We start from the raw sequence: 17,438 nt of genomic DNA on the forward strand, positions 1-17,438 counted from the left end.
AACTTTCACTTGGATGTTATAAGCTGCACTGTGTAAACACAGCTGGATAAAACAAAAACTGTGTCTGTCTTCATTTCAGGCCGCAAAGCAGCAAAATGTGATTATTTTAAAGGGGGTGGTTCTTTTCTATACATACTGTAGATCAAATTTTGTTCTTTCCCTCCTGAAATTTTAATACCGTTTGTACTCAGCTTTACCCCAGCATTTGCAGTTTACAGCCTTTCAAAGCTGACAGCCCCTGCTCTCGCAGAGATACTTCCCCAACACCTGGTTTTCATAGGAAAGAGGTAACTGTGGATAATGTAGTCTCAAGCCTGTCTGTTGGCTTGAAGAAGGGAAAATCCAAGGAAGTGCCTTGTCATCCTATGCTATGGGGCTCTGTGGTTTGGTTAATGGACACAGTGTAGGAAGACACAACTCTAGTCTCTGCATGAAAGGGTAACTCCAAATGATGTTGTAGAAAAAGCAGCCACCCTGTAACAGAAAACCTGGGGCATGCAGCAACTTAAGCTAGGATATAAATTTAAAAGACAAAGAAACTGCATACTCCATACGTGAATGAATCAGTTAACAAAAATGCTTTAAAACATGAGGGCTTAATATCTTTTAAAGGCACTGCTAAAAAACTGGGGTAGGATGAAGTGATGTCACCTCATCACTTTGGTGCTCACTGTCTGTTTGCTGGAGATTCTGACATGAGGGAGCAAAGTCCTGCCTCTACGAAGATGGCCTCCTCCATACATGGGAAAGCAGGAAGATTGGCACTGGAACGTTAGGGTTATCCCATTGATATGGGAATTTAGAGTGATAGTTGGATACAGTGTTTGGATTCTTGGCTGACAGCCTTTCCTTACCAAAGGATTTCCACAGAATCCTTTGCTTGTGCCTGAATGGATCTGGAATCAAAGCACCACACAATGTAAATAATTGTCCAGTTATATATTGATCCAATATGAATTAGGACAAAGGATGGAGCCAACATGTTTTGGGGACTCAAAAATGGCCTACATGATAGCTCATAGGTAGAGAACGATGTACAGTTGTGTTCAAAATAATAGCAGTGTGTTGAAAAAAGTGAATAAAGCTCAAAATCCTTCTAATAGATTTTATTTCCATACACACCAATGCATTGGGAACACTACACATTCTATTCCAAATCAAAACATGAAGAAAAATATATCAGATTTGTGCTGTTCCTCTAAAAACAATTGAAGAAAAGTGAATATTAGACTGTTCAAAAAAATAGCAGTGTTTGTATTCTTTACAAACTCAAACATTCACTATATAAACTGAAAAATGAACCAGCAAACACAAATGCTCCTGCGCTTGGGGATGGACTCGATGCAGGCTACAACCACATTAAGAATGTCCTGGAACATGCACACCTTGCTGCCCTCAAATGGACCGGGGGAATCCAAATATACTGAATGGGGAAAGAACAAAAAGAGGGCGCACAGGCCTAGTGCATTACCATAAAAAATGTTTAATAAAAAATAAAGTAGGTGTTGTACTCACAAACGACAATATAGTCAAGGCACATCATAAAAGAACAGCTGGATCAACACCGCGCTGAGTAACAGTCCGCAATAGGGAGTTTAGACATCCAGAGCCCTAGGGCTCTGAGGAAGAGGCAAGTCCTCGAAACGCGTCAGCCTTTTGGATGTCTAAACTCCCTATTGCGGACTGTTACTCAGCGCGGTGTTGATCCAGCTGTTCTTTTATGATGTGCCTTGACTATATTGTTGTTTGTGAGTACAACACCTACTTTATTTTTTATTAAACATTTTTTATGGTAATAAACTGAAAAATGTTTGAAGATTTTGCTTTCCTTTGAATCATTTAATTAATATTTAGTTGTATAACCACTGTTTCTGAGAACTGCTGTACATCTGTGTTGCATGGAGTCAACCAACTTCTGGCACCTGTGAACAGGTATTCCAGCCCAGGATGATTGGACTACATTGCACAGTTCTTCTCTATTTCTTGGTTTTGCCTCAGAAACTGCATTTTTGATGTCACCCCACAAGTTTTCTATTGGATTAAGATCCGGAGATTGGGCTGGCCACTCCATAACGTCAATCTTGTTGGTCTGGAACCAAGATGTTGCACGTTTACTGGTGTGTTTGGGGTCGTTGTCTTGTTGGAACACCCATTTCAAGGGCATTTCCTCTTCAGCATAAGGCAGCATGACCTCTTCAAGTATTCTGATGTATTCAAACTGATCCATGATCCCTGGTATGTGATAAATAGGCCCAACACCGTAGTATGAGAAACATCCCCATATCATGATGCTTGCGCAACCATGCTTCACTGTCTTTACAGTGTACTGTGGCTTGAATTCAGTGTTTGGGGGTCATCTGACAAACTGTCTCCGGCCACTAGACCCAAAAAGAACAATCTTACTTTCATCAGTCCACAAAATGTTGCGCCATTTCTCTTTAGGCCAGTCAATGTGCTCTTTGGCAAATTGTAACCTCTTCAGCACGTCTTTTTTTCAACAGTGGGACTTTGCCGGGGCTTCTTGCAGATAGCTTGGCTTCACATAGGCCTCTTCTAATTGTAACAGTACTCAGAGGTAACTTTAGAGCTTCTTTGATCTTCCTGGAGCTGATTTTTGGCTGAGTCCTTGCCATTTTGGCTATTCTTCTATCCATTCAAATGGTAGTTTTTCGCTTTCTTCCACGTCTTTCAAGTTTTGGTTGCCATTTTAAAGCATTTGCGATCATTTTAGCTGAGCAAATGGAAAATGAAAGTGCAGCGCTAAGATGAATGGTGACAGTGTAATCAAAATCTTATGCAAGAATTACTAAAAGATAACGGCGGCGTGATATCAATGCGTGCAAGGGCTCCTCCTAGAGGCATCACCCCTACAGCAGACGTGTCTTTACATGAAACGCGTCTAGGAGGAGCCCTTGCATGCCTTGACGTCACGCCGCCGGATCAGGAGGTCCGGCGGCCACCTTATGGTTCACACTGGTCAGTGTATTCAACAATTCAGGCTACCACTACTCACAGTCATCTTGTGCGTTTATTTTATTCATTTATGCTTGTATTTGATACATTACTAATTCATGCTTAATAAATCTTGTGGAATACTACACTATGAGCACCTATATCTTTATTGCCTTGCACTGAGCTCCCACACCTCAGCCCAGGATTCCAGGTGACCTGTCCAGGCCTAGGAAGCAAGTCCTAAGGCCAGACCAGTATTCCCGTTACCTGCCACCCAAACTGAGGGACCACCTGAGGATCATCCTAGTACCAGGCAGTACCTGCATAGGATCTCTGGCCAGCTGAGGATCTCTATATGGGCATTAAGATTGCGCTTCCGGTGAGTGGGCAATCTTTCCATACTTTCACATTGGGATGCTGGAGCAGTGCTCATACTGATTTAAGTCTTCATATATCTTTTTGGACTGATCACCTATTTAGTTCACCACATTGGACTTCATATCTTTTAGTAATTCTTGCATAAGATTTTGATTTTACTGTCGCCATTCATCTTAGCGCTGCACTTTCATTTTCCATTTGCTCATTATAGAAAGGTTTTTGTGGTTCCTTTTTGTGCATTTAGCTGCTTTGAAGTGCGCTCGCTAGGCCACCATTTTAGCTGAGCAGTCTATCATTTTCTGCACTTCTTTATATGTTTTGCCCTCTTCAATCAACTTTTTAATCAAGGTACGCTGTTCTTCTGAACAATGTCTGGAACGACCCATTTTCCTCAGAATTTCAGAAAGAAATGCACTGTAACCAGCATGTACAACATTTGCTGCTTTCCTTCCTTAAATAAGGGCAATAATTGCCACATGTTTTTCAAAGAATGAATGCCCTCACTAATAGAACTCCACACTGCTATTATTTTGAACATGCCCCTTTCAATTAGTGATTCAATTACACAGAATCAGCAGCATGCATGTCATGACTGTTGGGTCTATTGTATTTCTATTACTCTACTACACCTGCTAGTAAATTATTTGCCATGTAGAAATATCATTTCTACCAAAAACAGTGATTGATCAGGTTAGTGATGTCTGACTGCTATTATTTTGAACACAACTGTATACTGGAAAAAGCAGTATATGTGAATTAAATAGTATTTTGACAGGAGGCGTGAAGTGTCTGTCAGCAGCTAGTTGCAGCTGCTACAACTATACTCTGCAGTTGCTGTCAAAATACTGTTAATGTGATCTAATCTCAGATCCTTACAGTGCAGAACAAGACATGATAAGTTTCTTACGAGAAAAGACCAGCTGCAGGGAGATCACAAGCAATACTGCTAACCAGTCTTTTGCCTTTTTCTGGGAATAGTTTCCAGAATTCCTGTCATCTTTTTAAACCAGTGATAAAGAATGCTTGACATTCTCATGTGTTTGTTATGCACACATCGATTTATAAAGAAACCTTTTACCTCATGTGCACTGAATCTGAGTATTGCAGATGTGGGCATGTCTCACAGATTGTCAACTTCCTTGAAAGATCTTCCTGTCTGTGCCCAAGCTTAGGCACAAGATAGAAGATTTAGGTGACCAGTAATGTTAAGGTGCTCAAAAAAAGTACTTGAGTTTTTTTATTAATAATAATAATAATAATAATAATAATCTATTTAGACAATTTTGGTCCCATAGACTTCAGTGGGAGCATCTGTGTTTCTGCTCATTTCTGTGTCTGAAGAACTCCTCTCTGCCTCTAGAACCGCTCTCCTCCCCTTGCCCAACCCAGGAAACAAAAACTCTTGAAGCTTGATACACATGCAAAATATCCCCCCTTCCCCCTCCAAAATTAAAAGTTTCAAAATGAGCAGGAATACGCTGGGCACATGTATGAATGCAGGCTTAGGGAATGTAAATTTGTTTTTCATTCGGCAGGTTCTGATGCAAAGGAATTGTTACTCAAGCTTAAAGGTCATTCGGAAGAAATGAAGTCAAAGGTGCAATTCTTGGAACTGGCCAAAAAATTACTCCAGGTAATCCAAGTTATGATATTTTTGTATAAAGTGTGTTTCATTCACCAGCCACTGGGCACTGTTTGATTTACACTCTGGGGAAATGCATTTAATTGAGCTCATATTCACATTTTGACTTAGTTCAGTGATATCCCCTAAAGTTTGCAATAATTACCTCTGCTTTGATGGTCTGAAATACCTCGTCTGCACGTTCTCCTTGGCTTCTTTCTAGAGCCTGTATTCAGACATCCTGATTGACCGGGGCATGATGACGTCACTCCTGCACATGCTCAGGAGTACAGTCATCCCAGCACACAGGTGCAGTGTCAGATTTAAACCGAGCTGCACATTCATAGCTTAGTGTTCAATCTAAAGAGGGCTGTGAACAGGCAGGTAAGTTTATTTTATTGCAGAAGAGACATTGCATGTGTCTTCTGCAAAGAAGTGCCTGCCTGCCCAATTGCAGTTTTTTGTTTTGTTTGTTTTTACTTAAGACTTTAGTTCCACTTTAATGGTTCAGTCCACCTAAGATTGATATTCCATATACAGGTGGAGTGTAGTAAAAGTAAGGAGGGGCATGTTAGATGCTTTTCTTGCAAAGGTTTTCCAGATGAATTAGTGAAGCAAATAAATTTGATGTTTGCATCACACAATATTTGTTTGAGTGTATTTATATTTATTTGTCAGCAGGAGAGTTTTCTGTAGGATTCAGGAACAAGATGGTGCAGCCTAGAAGCCAGCAATCCCTCATAGACCTGCTTTATTCGGGCAGAAGTTTTCCCTAAGATAGAGAGACAGTCTTTGATCACTCTTAGGCCTTTCACAAATTATCATGCATCTTGCCTATAAACAGCCCTTTCCCTCCTATGTGTCACATTGGGCAGTTGAATAGGACCTAAGCAAACAAGATTCATGTTTTACCATTGACAATATTAGAGCTCTAGGGTTTCCCCCTACCCTAGTATCCTACTATTTTAAAATATATTCTAAATAACTTTTTTGTTAAGTTTTCACAATGATTAATCCACCAAATTGTTCATGGAATGTTGGTGAATGTCTGACACTGAGATCCTTAATGTTGTATTATGGTTATCAATCATGGATCTAACCATCTTACTTTATATATGAAGGTTTCCTATGCAGAACAGTGGGGAATTGAGCCACGTGATCTTCCTACGGTGGCAGACCTTGCAAGTCAAAAGTCACTGAGCTCTTCAGAGGATGACGCCTTCCTTCTAATATATAATGACAGAGGTCATAGCCGGGACAACACATCCAAAAATTTACAAGCTGGAACACCTCTTGGATTGCTTGCCTACCTCTACTGCAGGTCTGCTTTAAGTTACAAATGAAATATGTTCCTTAATGGTTTCATTTATAAATACGAAAATCACTTAAGAGCCTTAACTTAAATGACCCCCCCTCTTCCCATGTAGCAAAACTAACATGGTTTATTAGCACGAATCTTTCAAAACGTAGCTCTATTTGGAAAACCCTTGATTGATGCTTATTCTGACAAAAATGCTTTGTTGCTTATCTAGCGTATTCAAATTTTGTTTCACTTATGCACGTATTGAATATTTCTAGGCACATTATGCTGCTGTATTTTTTACACATCTACTGTTATGTCCAAGTTTCTTCATTCAAGTTACTGACCCAGCTCCTGTCTCAGGTATCAGGGAACACTCTGTACCCAATTAACAAGTCTTTATGAATCTGGAGTGCAAATACAAAAACTGCATTTTCACAGCTCTAGAAGCATTGAAAGATAACTGAATTTAATTTACAGATAACAGGGACTTTTTTGTGCACTTGATAATTGCTGGAAACCAGGAAGGTTTTTGGACAGCAATTTCTGGGCCTGTACTAGCAAATCAGGTGTAGTTTGAAATGGGCATTTATATTGTTTTTTGGCTAAAGGAGTACGATCTTCTCCCTTACATAGGTTACTTTTGTACATTTCACAAAGACCAAGCCAGATGCATCTTATTTTGTTCCTAAATATAATAATAATGTAATATACATTTTATGTGTGTTTTGTGTTTTACACACATATTTACATACATATCAGGTACACACTTAAAGTGAATGTCAACCCTAAAAATGAACTTCTCTTATTTGCTTTCTTTTTGGTATGTTAAATATACAATTGAAAGAATTTTATTATATCTGTTCAGTAAGTGAATAAAAATACCAGTTGATCCTGCCAGGAATTGTGAACTTTCCTGGGCCCTATATAATCTAGCTATGTTGTCTCAAAGAGTCTAATCTGCCCCAGCTCCCCCTATGTTGTGAAGATAAGGAGAGGGTGAGGGATTCTTTAGTTTACCAAAAAGCATCTACTGTAAGCAGTGCTGGCACAATTCCTTTTTGACTTCAGAAAACAGACTGCATTGTTAGCCACTGAGTGTATTTCTGATTGTTCTCTCAACTTGCAGGGTCTTTAACCACTTGCCCTCCAGAGGATTTACCCCCTTCCTGACCAGGCTATTTTTTGCAATGCTGCGCTGCGTTACTTTTAGCTGAAAATTGCGTGGTCTCACATCGCTATACATAAATGAAATTTATGCCATTTTTTTCCACAAATAGAGCTTTCTTCTGGTGGTATTTGATTACCCCTGCATTTTATATTTTTTGCGCTATAAACAAAAACAATTTGACAATTTTGAAAAAAAAAAATATTTTTTACTTTTTCCTATAAAACATATCCAATAAAAAAATTCAAAAATCAAATTTCTTCATAAATTTAGGCCAAAATGTATTCTTCTACATGTCTTTGCTGAAAAAAATCCCAATAATTGTGTATTAATTTGTTTATGTGAAAGTTATAGCATCTACAACTGGAGTTATAAATACTGTAATTTTGTTTATACTAGTAATGGCGGCGACTTAGAGCGGGACTGCGGTGGGCATTCTGACACTGCGTGGGAACTGACGAACTGCCACTGACATCCCCAGTGACACTAATACAATGATCAGGGCTAATAAAAAGCACTGACACTGCACTAATGACACTGGGCAGGAAGGGAAATGCAAATCACGTACATATATACGTGATTTTGCGCAGCCGTGCCACCCTCTTGCAGTACTTCTGCTATAGGGCGGATGGCAAGTGGTTAAAGTGATAAACATGAACCAAGTATGTATTGCAGAGAATGCGCTGCATATAAATATATTTTTTTATTATTTTACCCTGACATTCATTTTATATACCCTTAGGACCCCAAAAGTAATATTGGGGTCCACGTTGAAGGATGGATGCAGAGCATTTAATTAGCCTTGTTCATGCAGCTTCATCAAATTGAGTAACAGAACAAATGTGTCTTACACAAATCTCCCTGATTGATTAATCACAGCCTGTGTCCTTTGTTTCCGACTTCTTTTCCTGCACAGGAATGCTCTTCTTTTTATGTTTGGAAAATGTGCATATGCATGCTAATGCAGTCATGTCTTCCCTACCCTTAGCACTTTAGTTGTGCTCTAAGCAGCTTCCTGCACTTAGCAAACATAAATGGAAGATGACTAAGAAGGTTGCAGGCTACAGTAAATTGAATATGCTGATACCTGCAAGAAGGGTAAGTGCTAATGCTAATAAAATGTTGGACACTATATAAATATAGTTATCATTAACCAGCTGTAGGCCTTTGGAATGCTATGTATGCCCCTAAAAATGTATTCAACGTTCATAGGGTGGACATAGCATGCACTTTCCCTCTCCCCTACTGCTCATACTAGCAATTTTCAGCTGTCAAATTGACAGCTGGAACCTCCTGCCAGAGGTTCTGTCAAAAATAAAGCTTTTTATATATCCTACACAGGGCCTACTGGCTAGGTATCGCCACTCTCATAGCCCACCGTGTCCCAGATGTTCTGACTCTAGAAGTACATATAGTCATTTGCTAAGCGCCTACCCAGCCCTCCAAGGCTTTTGGCTATACGTGGTGCAATCCTACATGAACAAATGGGTTCACCCCTGACTGTAGATCCTAAACTGTGTCTTCTGGGATAGCTCCCTAACCCAGATGCTGATAAATTTATGGCAATATTCCTGTCTAAAGTTCTATTTGTTGTAACATGGGTCAATGAAGTTAACCTAACCCTTCAGTACAAAAATCTTATTTATGTTCATAGGGGTTGCCCCACCAAATAAAACAAAATATGGGACTGCTGGCTGGAACTTCCTGCCACATCGGACAGAAAAGAGAGAATATTTGTAGCAGGTGGTTTCCTCTTAGGAGCAGTCGTCAGTCCAAAGACCTCCAAGCTCCCCAGCCATCCAACTACATACCATATAACAGTACCCTTCTCCCTCTCTTTTTTTTTTTTTCCCCATAAAGGGGGATAAAGAGTGTTTATTAGATTTTGATCGTGGGTGCTTGCTATTGAGGTCCAGGGCTGCAGTTAATATACATGTTTTTTCTGCAGGGATTGTCACAAGTGAGTTTTTGTGCACAAGTACAATTGTTGAACCTGCACAGTCTTTTATATTTGTATGTACCATACTTTTTTATTTGGTGGCTCGCTACATGGATCTATTTTTTTAATGTAAAAATGGAGCTTCTACATAGCGTTTTGTGAACCCTGTTCAGACGCTGAATGAGAAATACAATGTCACTTTATTGTTACTTTGTATTTATTATGTCATTCATATGAAGCTCAAAACGGTGACCTTTTTTCTGCATATGATTTCAGATAGAGCAACACTACAAAGGCATTTTTTTTTCTTTTTAACAAAATGTGTTCCTTTTTAATTCCCTATCAACACTTAGTTGAAAAAGAAGTATGGCTAAAGCTTTTTTTGGCCATGTTTCTCTTCCAGGTCACAGGAGTGCACTTATTTCTGCACTCCTGTGACCCAGATTCAGCAGACAGTGGGCTAAAGCCCGCTGTTGGCTGACATCACAAAGCCGGTCCAAACTCTGAAGGGATCCCAACAATAATGTTGGGATCCACCCAGATGCCTGTCAGGCAGCTGGCTCAGCCTCTCAGTACACTGCTGAGAGCCTGAGCCAGTCGCTCCCACCCCCTCCACAGCCCAGCACTCCAGTGTGGGTGGTTGTTTGCTCGCTAAAGGCCGAAAACTGAGAGATCAGCTGTCATGTGATCTCAGTCTTAGAATCCTCTCCTTTAACCCTAATCAGCCGTAATTAACTCCCACACCTACCCTTCTCTTAGCTATTGCTTTGCTACTGATTTTTATTTTATTTCTATATTTTTAACAAATTCAGTTTTTATTCATTTTTTTTGTTTCTTTAACACTTATCAAATTAGAATAAAAGTTTTTTTTTGTGTTATATGTCTTTTTTTGCTTATAGATTGCATAGTAAATAAAATAATATATGTATTCTTTTGTTATTTTAAGCAATGGCAATGTTATTGAAGAATAAACAGCCTATATCGGAAATTTAAAAACTTCTGTAGTCCATACGGGGTACCCAGGTGCTGAAGCAGTGAAAAGTGTAAACTCACCACAGATTATCCGTGTTGTATGTGCCTTAGTGTATAATTATTCAGTTGCTCTGCTGAGGGGAAAAAAAAAGTTGTGCCTTCTCCTCAACAATTTCTAAGATTCCACTCAGACAACCGTATTTCCAGATGTGGCTTTCATGTGGTATAACTAACTGCAAGGAAACCATTTCTGAAAGATTTTTTAATGTGATTCATGCCAGTCACCCCACAGCTGTACTGCAGTTTTGGGGGCTTCACAACAGGATGAAGGAACCACATAAAAACAAACTTGGATTCAACAAACAAATGGGGCTTCAAAACATACTATATCATGATTGGTTAGTGAAATACATATTTCCTGATTTATGTGAGAAGTGACAGCCATCTATAGACAATCCAGATATGACTAGGAATTGTTCACAGCAGGTCAGATGTGAAGACAGTTAAGCGTTAGGACAAGACCCTTAGGCTACTTAGCAATACGGCATAATTAAAGCATATTAAGACCAAAAAGCAAACGTAATTTATTGCAGCTCACTCAAATAATGTGGCTGCATTCATTTTCTTTTTCTGTGCATTTTTTCCGTTATTTTCACCTGGCAAGTCTGAGAAAAACACACTTTGTGTTCTAGGGTAGCTTCCATTACTCTGGCAGAACATGCTCTTAACCTGAAAAAAAGAAAAAAAATGCAGCCACCACCGTCTAAAGAATGATAAGCTGCAATATATTACATTTTTATTCTTAGGTTTAGTAATCCTTTAAAGGAGCTTCTGCGATTTGATGAAACTTTTGATCTCTGTGACCCTTAAGCTGGTCATACACTGATCAAAATTTGACCAGGTTAACATGTATGGACAGGCTGACTGTACCCAAGTTGATTCATCGATCGACTTGGGTACAACCAGCTCATCTAATTTTTTTGCATGTGATTCCTGCCAGCAGCTTTAACTGCTAGCATAAGTGATTGTATTCTGCTGACCAGAAGGCTCCCCATGTCCCCCAATGGCAGAATACAATACTGCCGTGGGAGAAATTCCCCCATCAACACGGACTGTGGTGGAAGGAAAGAAAATTGATTAATCTATGGCTTGCTTTAGTTTTTATGTCTATATTACTTATCACCCTCACCCTGCCCTCTCACTATTGCTGTACTGTACTTATCAGCTCTTGCAAATTCTGAAAATCTGCATGCTGACCAAAACTTCCAGGCCACTGGGGCATCTGCCTTCATATAAATCATACTTCCAAAGTACTTCGCTCACTTTTCTGCTTCTTCTAACTTCTCTCCTGGACTTGTATCAAGCTTTCTTGATGGTTACCCTTTCTTTCCTCTGAATTACCCACAAAGGCAACTTCTACATCACTGTTAATCTTAACATTCCAGTTACCTTTCAGCTTCTCAGCCTAAAACCCCCCATTTAACCCTAATATCAAACAATACACACTTCTACTCTCTCTGATGGCAACCTCCTTCACCTTGGAACTTCTTCCAAAACTTCTTTTCTTCCTTTTTCTGATCACAACTTGCTTATCTTCACATTCTCCCTGACTTCAACATCCTATCCCTCCAAATGACAGTTACCTTAGAAACCTTTGCTACATTAACACGTCTTTATTTAACAAAAGAGAGGAGAAAGGCACCTCTAAGTGTAAACTGTAAAACTTGATTTATTGCACATAAAGACAGCAACTTACAGGAGGGTAGGTTAAAAAAGGCACTTCAATGTCCATCAACGGGAATCCATTGAATGTCATGGTGTGCAGGTCTAGCTGATGAACTGTCATCTGTCAGTGTCCGGCATAGCGGCCAGCAAGATGGAGGAAGTCTGGCACCGAGGCTTGGAACGCACCGTGGAGCGCAGCGTGTGCGCGATGGTGTCACTGGGCATCGTAGCAACGCGTTTACTGAGCATGCTCTTTGCTGTTTCTCTTCTTGCCTATCTCAGCCAACCATCAGTGTCACGATACCTACTCTTTTGCAACGTCTCTTTCTGTAGGTGTCCTCAACGGTTTCATCCTTGGACCCCTTCTATTCTCTAGTTTCTCCTCCCTGGGTCAGCTCATGGCCTCTCTTGACTTCCAATACCATTTCTATGCTGACGACAACCCAAATCTATCTCTCTCCTCTGCTCAGCCCGCTAGTGTCCTTCTGCTTCACTAACTTACTTCCTCAGTGTTTCCAAAACTGAGCTCATAATATGTACACCCCACCTGTCTTCTCCTCTGACTTCACCATCACGATGAGTGCCCAATTAGCAGTACCTCAGGCCAGGGTGCTAGGTGTTATCCCAGACTCTGACCTCTCCCTTCAGTCCCACATCCAATCACTGTCCATAACTTTCCACCTTAACTCCCTTAACTTATCTACAAATTGCATCACTTCCTAATCATCGCCAACAAAAAGCTACTATTTCACTCCCTTATTATCTCTCAGCTTGAATATTGCAACATTCTCCTCTTTGGCTTACCTTTCCTTAGGCTATCCCTCCCTAAGGCTATCATAAATGCTACTGCCAGGCTCACCTTACCAACCATTCAGTGTGTGCTAGCCCTCTCTGCCAATCTGGCTTCCATTTCCCCAAAAAGTAAAAGTTATAATCTTAACAACATACAAAGCCATCCAAAACTCTGCTCTGAGCTACATAACCAACTTGGACTCAAAATATCACCCAAACCATCCTCTTCGCTCCTCCCAATAATACCTCCTGCTTTCTAGCCCTCTCATGCTCACCTCCAGTACTTCAGGGCCTCTACCATCTTTTGGAATTCCTTACCTCAATTGGTGTGGCTATCTCCTACTCTGTCCACCTTTTAGGTGACCCCTGAAAACTACTGTCTTTAGGGAGGCCTATCCCATCTCCACATAGTAAACTACTTTTACTTCTTCATCAGCTCATCCCATCAGCTATTACCTTTTGTACCACTTGACCCAACCTTTAAGATTTTAAGTTCTTACATGTAGGACCCTCCGAATCCTTTTCTATTGAATTGTATTGTGACTGTACTATCTCCCTTTATTTTTTAAAACAGTGTATAAGCTGTTGGTGCTATATAAATTGTGTAAAATAATATTGTGAGCAGAATTTGTAAATATGAATGTAAGTTAGGTCCCATTCACACTTTTTTGCTCTTCAAAATCATCCATAGTTCTTTAGAGGTATGTAAATCCTAACAATGAACTTCACTTCCTTGGTTCTTTAGCTCTTTCAAATGTACCAAAGAAAGTTTGTCATATCTATTCAAAAGAGGGCACAAATACCTGCTGATAACTAACTTCCTGTGCTCTCTGCCTATGCTGCATTCTTATCCGTTACATTGTTACCAGCTATGTCTCTGGAATAGAGGTACCTTATCTCCATTATGGAGGAGAAAGGGCTAAGTTGTTTTGTAGCCATGTCCAAGAGTCCCATACACCCAGTGTGGTGGGTGATTATGATCACCCTAGGAGAAGAAGTGTGCTATTGTCAGGATCACCAAATGAAATAAAGGGGATAACTAGAAAAAAAATTAGCAAACCCAATAGTAGTCTACAATATGTTAAATTATTGTTCCTGGATTTAGATGTTGGAAGGTGAGTTGTACATAGTCACAATAGATATGTATTTAGTGATTCAGCTTGCCATTGGTGTTGCCTTTGAAGGTTTGTATAAATCCCAGACATAATATGGTACACAGGTCACTGCAGAGTCTGCATGATCTGGGCAGAAAAGTAAAGACAGACTGGCATATACTTAGATGTGTGTGACTATCAACATCACCTGCCTGGTAAATGAGGCTGTAAAGAGACATATTTGGTCCATGTGCAAGAAGCCTAACACTGTTCTTCCTAAAGTGAAAAATGACCTTCCCTAACCACCTTCTGTATGCCTCCATACCAATGTGTCCAAGTGTTTTATTCTGTATTAAGCCTCACTGAGTAGAATGTCACTGCTGTCGTTGAAAATCAGTAGCATACCTGCTAACATTGTATCCAGCCAGACTGCAGAGTATATTGTATACATTTCTCAAAGTGCTGATGTGTATCATTTTATCACAGGAATGCTGTTTTGGATGGGTATGTGCAGCAGTTGCTCTACAGTTTCCGATATTTCTGTTCCCAAGAGGATTTGCTGCAGTTCCTTATTGACCGGATTATTAACACAGTGCCAAGGTACTAATTAAATATATGCCACACTACCTAATGCTGTTTTCTTGAAAACATAACTAATTTTTATTTTGAAATTCTGTAGCAGAATGGCAAAATCATAGTTTTGTACGTAGCAACGAGCTGGACAAATGCCAGGAGCAAAGTAACCAAAGATCCTTCAGAATTACAGCTGGATCCTAATTTTGAGGTTCACCCTAGTTTTTATTAGTAGAGCAGGCTCCTAAAAGTAAAAAACAAACAAACTTGTAGGCTCCTTGATTGGACAGACCAGCTTCTGAAGTCCATATTAATTTATCTAGTCCATTATAGCATTTGCTATCTTATACCAATGCACTCCTTTAAATGATGCAGTTTTGTACAGTTCTATATGGAAGACTGACACAACATCTTGTGTGTCTGCATTCCCCTACTAATGATGAGCAAAAGTGATCCAAACTACCGTAGATTTTTTTTTTATGATCAGATGAAGAATTCGGTCAAGTACTCTTTGTAAATGTAGTAGGTGATTTCAAATAGACAGCCTTCTTGTGCATATACATTTCAGTTTGCTTCTGAGATTTTGATGCCCTTAAAGGCTAAATTTACACCCATTATTAGGGCCAGTGCGATTAGTAGCGGCAGGAATCCTGCTGCAGCTTCAAGTGGGTAGGTGCGTCTGCCAGCCCCAATCATTATGACAGGTCGCTGGTGGCCGCAGCAATTCATGAGTCTCTACACAACCAGCGGTTACCTGCGGTGATCGGTAGTGGGAACACTCTGTGTGGGTCCAGCAGCGATCACCACAGTTAATTGCTGGCTATGCAGAGAGTCACAAATAAGTGTGGCCACCAGAAACGTGCCCTTATCAAGAACTGGTTTGGTGGCCGCACCTACCCACTGAGAGCCACAGCAGGAACTGCTGCTACAATTTGCATGAGCCCTAATTGCCAGTGTGAATGTAGCCCAACTCACATTTAGGTGGAAAAATTAAACAAAACTAAAAGCTGTACGTTGTCACTTCTCTTTAACTGACAGTGGTGGGGAAGGCAACAGGTATCACATAGCTCTAACTCATAAAAGGAGAACAGACTACAGATTATTGGGGTGTCTAGTATTACTGTCAAACCGATAGCCCTAAATACAAAATAATTTACAGGTTATGTTTAACAAAACAATCCCCTTTCACGCATAGAAGAAAAATATATTTCAAATATATTTTAAAAGTATTTTTCCCAAATATATTGACATATATTTGAAATACTACAATTTTGGCCATATTCTATATATATATATATATATATACTGCATGTTGAAATGCATTTTTTATATCTGAAAAATATTTTTAAAAATATATATTTTTTAAATGTATTCTTCAGATTTTTTTTAACATATTAAAGTAATTTTAACATATATTTTTACATATATTTGTAAATGCATTCCAAAAATGTAGATTTGTATTTTTAAAGACATACAGTATATTTGAAATGTATTTTTAAAAATATTTTTCATATACTTTGTAATAAAAACGCATCTCAACATACAGTGTATATATGTGTGTGTGTGTGTGTGTATATATATATACATATATATATACATTTCAAATTTATTTTTCTTCCATATGGTTGTCATTTTAATACTAAATAATATTTATATAATCCTTTTACATCCATTCTGCTTTTGCATCCCGTAAATAACAGGCTACATAATAATCATAATATCCATCCACTTGTGATTAAACCTTTACTACCTTACAGATATTTAATTTGAGTCAATTGTAATTAGTTGGATCTCTGTGACATCAACAGTTGTCATTGAAGTTGCACAGCTAAATTAGGTCTGTTTTATTATTGTTCTACAACAACCACTCTGTTTTGTATGTTCGTAGGGAAGACGCAGACCCATGCTGTTTGAATGCAAAAATCTACCATCGATCGCTCATCCTGTTACAAACTTGGATTGAGGACTGCTGGCACATTGACTTCTCTGTGAATGCGGACTTGTTAGACAGGCTTGAAGACTTGAGCAACTCTCAGGTGAGCTTATTTATTTGTAAAGATCTAAATTGCTGTATTCACAGTTTATGTATTTTTTCCTCTCATATAGGCTTAATCTCGTTTTCCTATGTTTTCTTTTTTTAAAGCATGTGTTGCGTGGTTTCAAAACTATGTGATTAAATCAATAAAGGAAACTATTATTGTCCTGTATTTTCTTTTTAACATGCAATACCGAAAAATAAAAACTTTAAAATGTACTTTCATTCTCCTCCATTAATGGGCACCGGAAATCCTAAACCTTGGGGTTATACTGCCATTGACCAGAGAATTAGACACTGGCTACCAAAAAACTGTAGACTGGCCCCAGCTTTAGTTGTTTGGATTTTTTTGCTAGTGTCCTAGGAGGATGGACATTTTTTTCTTCCGTTCTGTTTGAAAGACTAAACCTTGACTTTTTCTAGCATTTTTTTTCTTTCTTCAGTCAAGATTCTTCTACATCAATTGCTACTGGTTGTTTTTATCGACCAGCTTGCAGCTATCCAGCACAGTTGTCCCGAACCTGGCTTTTAAACAGTATTGCGCAGGGACCCTGCTGGACTGAAAGACTGTGTGACCAGCCTGGTATTGACCTTCAAATACTGGGCTTAGCATGAACCCTTTCCAGACTGATTCTGTTTAAGTTGCACTGCACTCTCCAAGTCCAAAGCAGCTGGCATTTCCTCTGTGCTTGCCCTGTCTCACATTGACTGCTGCTAGTCATGTGTATCTACCAGCTTGCAGCTATCCAGCACACTCCTCCTGAGTCTGACTTTTGGACTGTATTGTGGCTGACCCCACTGGACTGGAAGGTTGCAGGGTGAACCTGGAAGTGGCAAGCCTGTATGGTTGGTGTCAGAGCTTAACCAAAGAAATGATGTCACTGCCCCT

At 39.4% G+C, this 17,438-nt stretch overlaps 1 protein-coding gene across 1 annotated transcript in view; it reads left to right on the forward strand.

Moving 5' to 3' along the window:
- The window catches only part of KNDC1 (kinase non-catalytic C-lobe domain containing 1), a 177,408-nt gene that overhangs the window by 120,837 nt on the left and 39,133 nt on the right, over positions 1–17,438 (forward strand). The window contains exons 19-22 of the mRNA XM_089690280.1: positions 4,866–4,963; positions 6,073–6,272; positions 14,428–14,541; positions 16,403–16,550. Coding sequence (XP_089546406.1) covers positions 4,866–4,963; positions 6,073–6,272; positions 14,428–14,541; positions 16,403–16,550 — 560 coding nt within the window. The remainder of the gene's footprint in view (positions 1–4,865; positions 4,964–6,072; positions 6,273–14,427; positions 14,542–16,402; positions 16,551–17,438) is intronic.

The sequence above is a fragment of the Staurois parvus genome, unplaced genomic scaffold, assembly GCF_062004578.1.
Source record: "Staurois parvus isolate SC_StPar_1 unplaced genomic scaffold, SC_StPar_1.0 ptg000525l, whole genome shotgun sequence".
Classification (NCBI taxonomy): Eukaryota; Metazoa; Chordata; class Amphibia; order Anura; family Ranidae; genus Staurois; species Staurois parvus.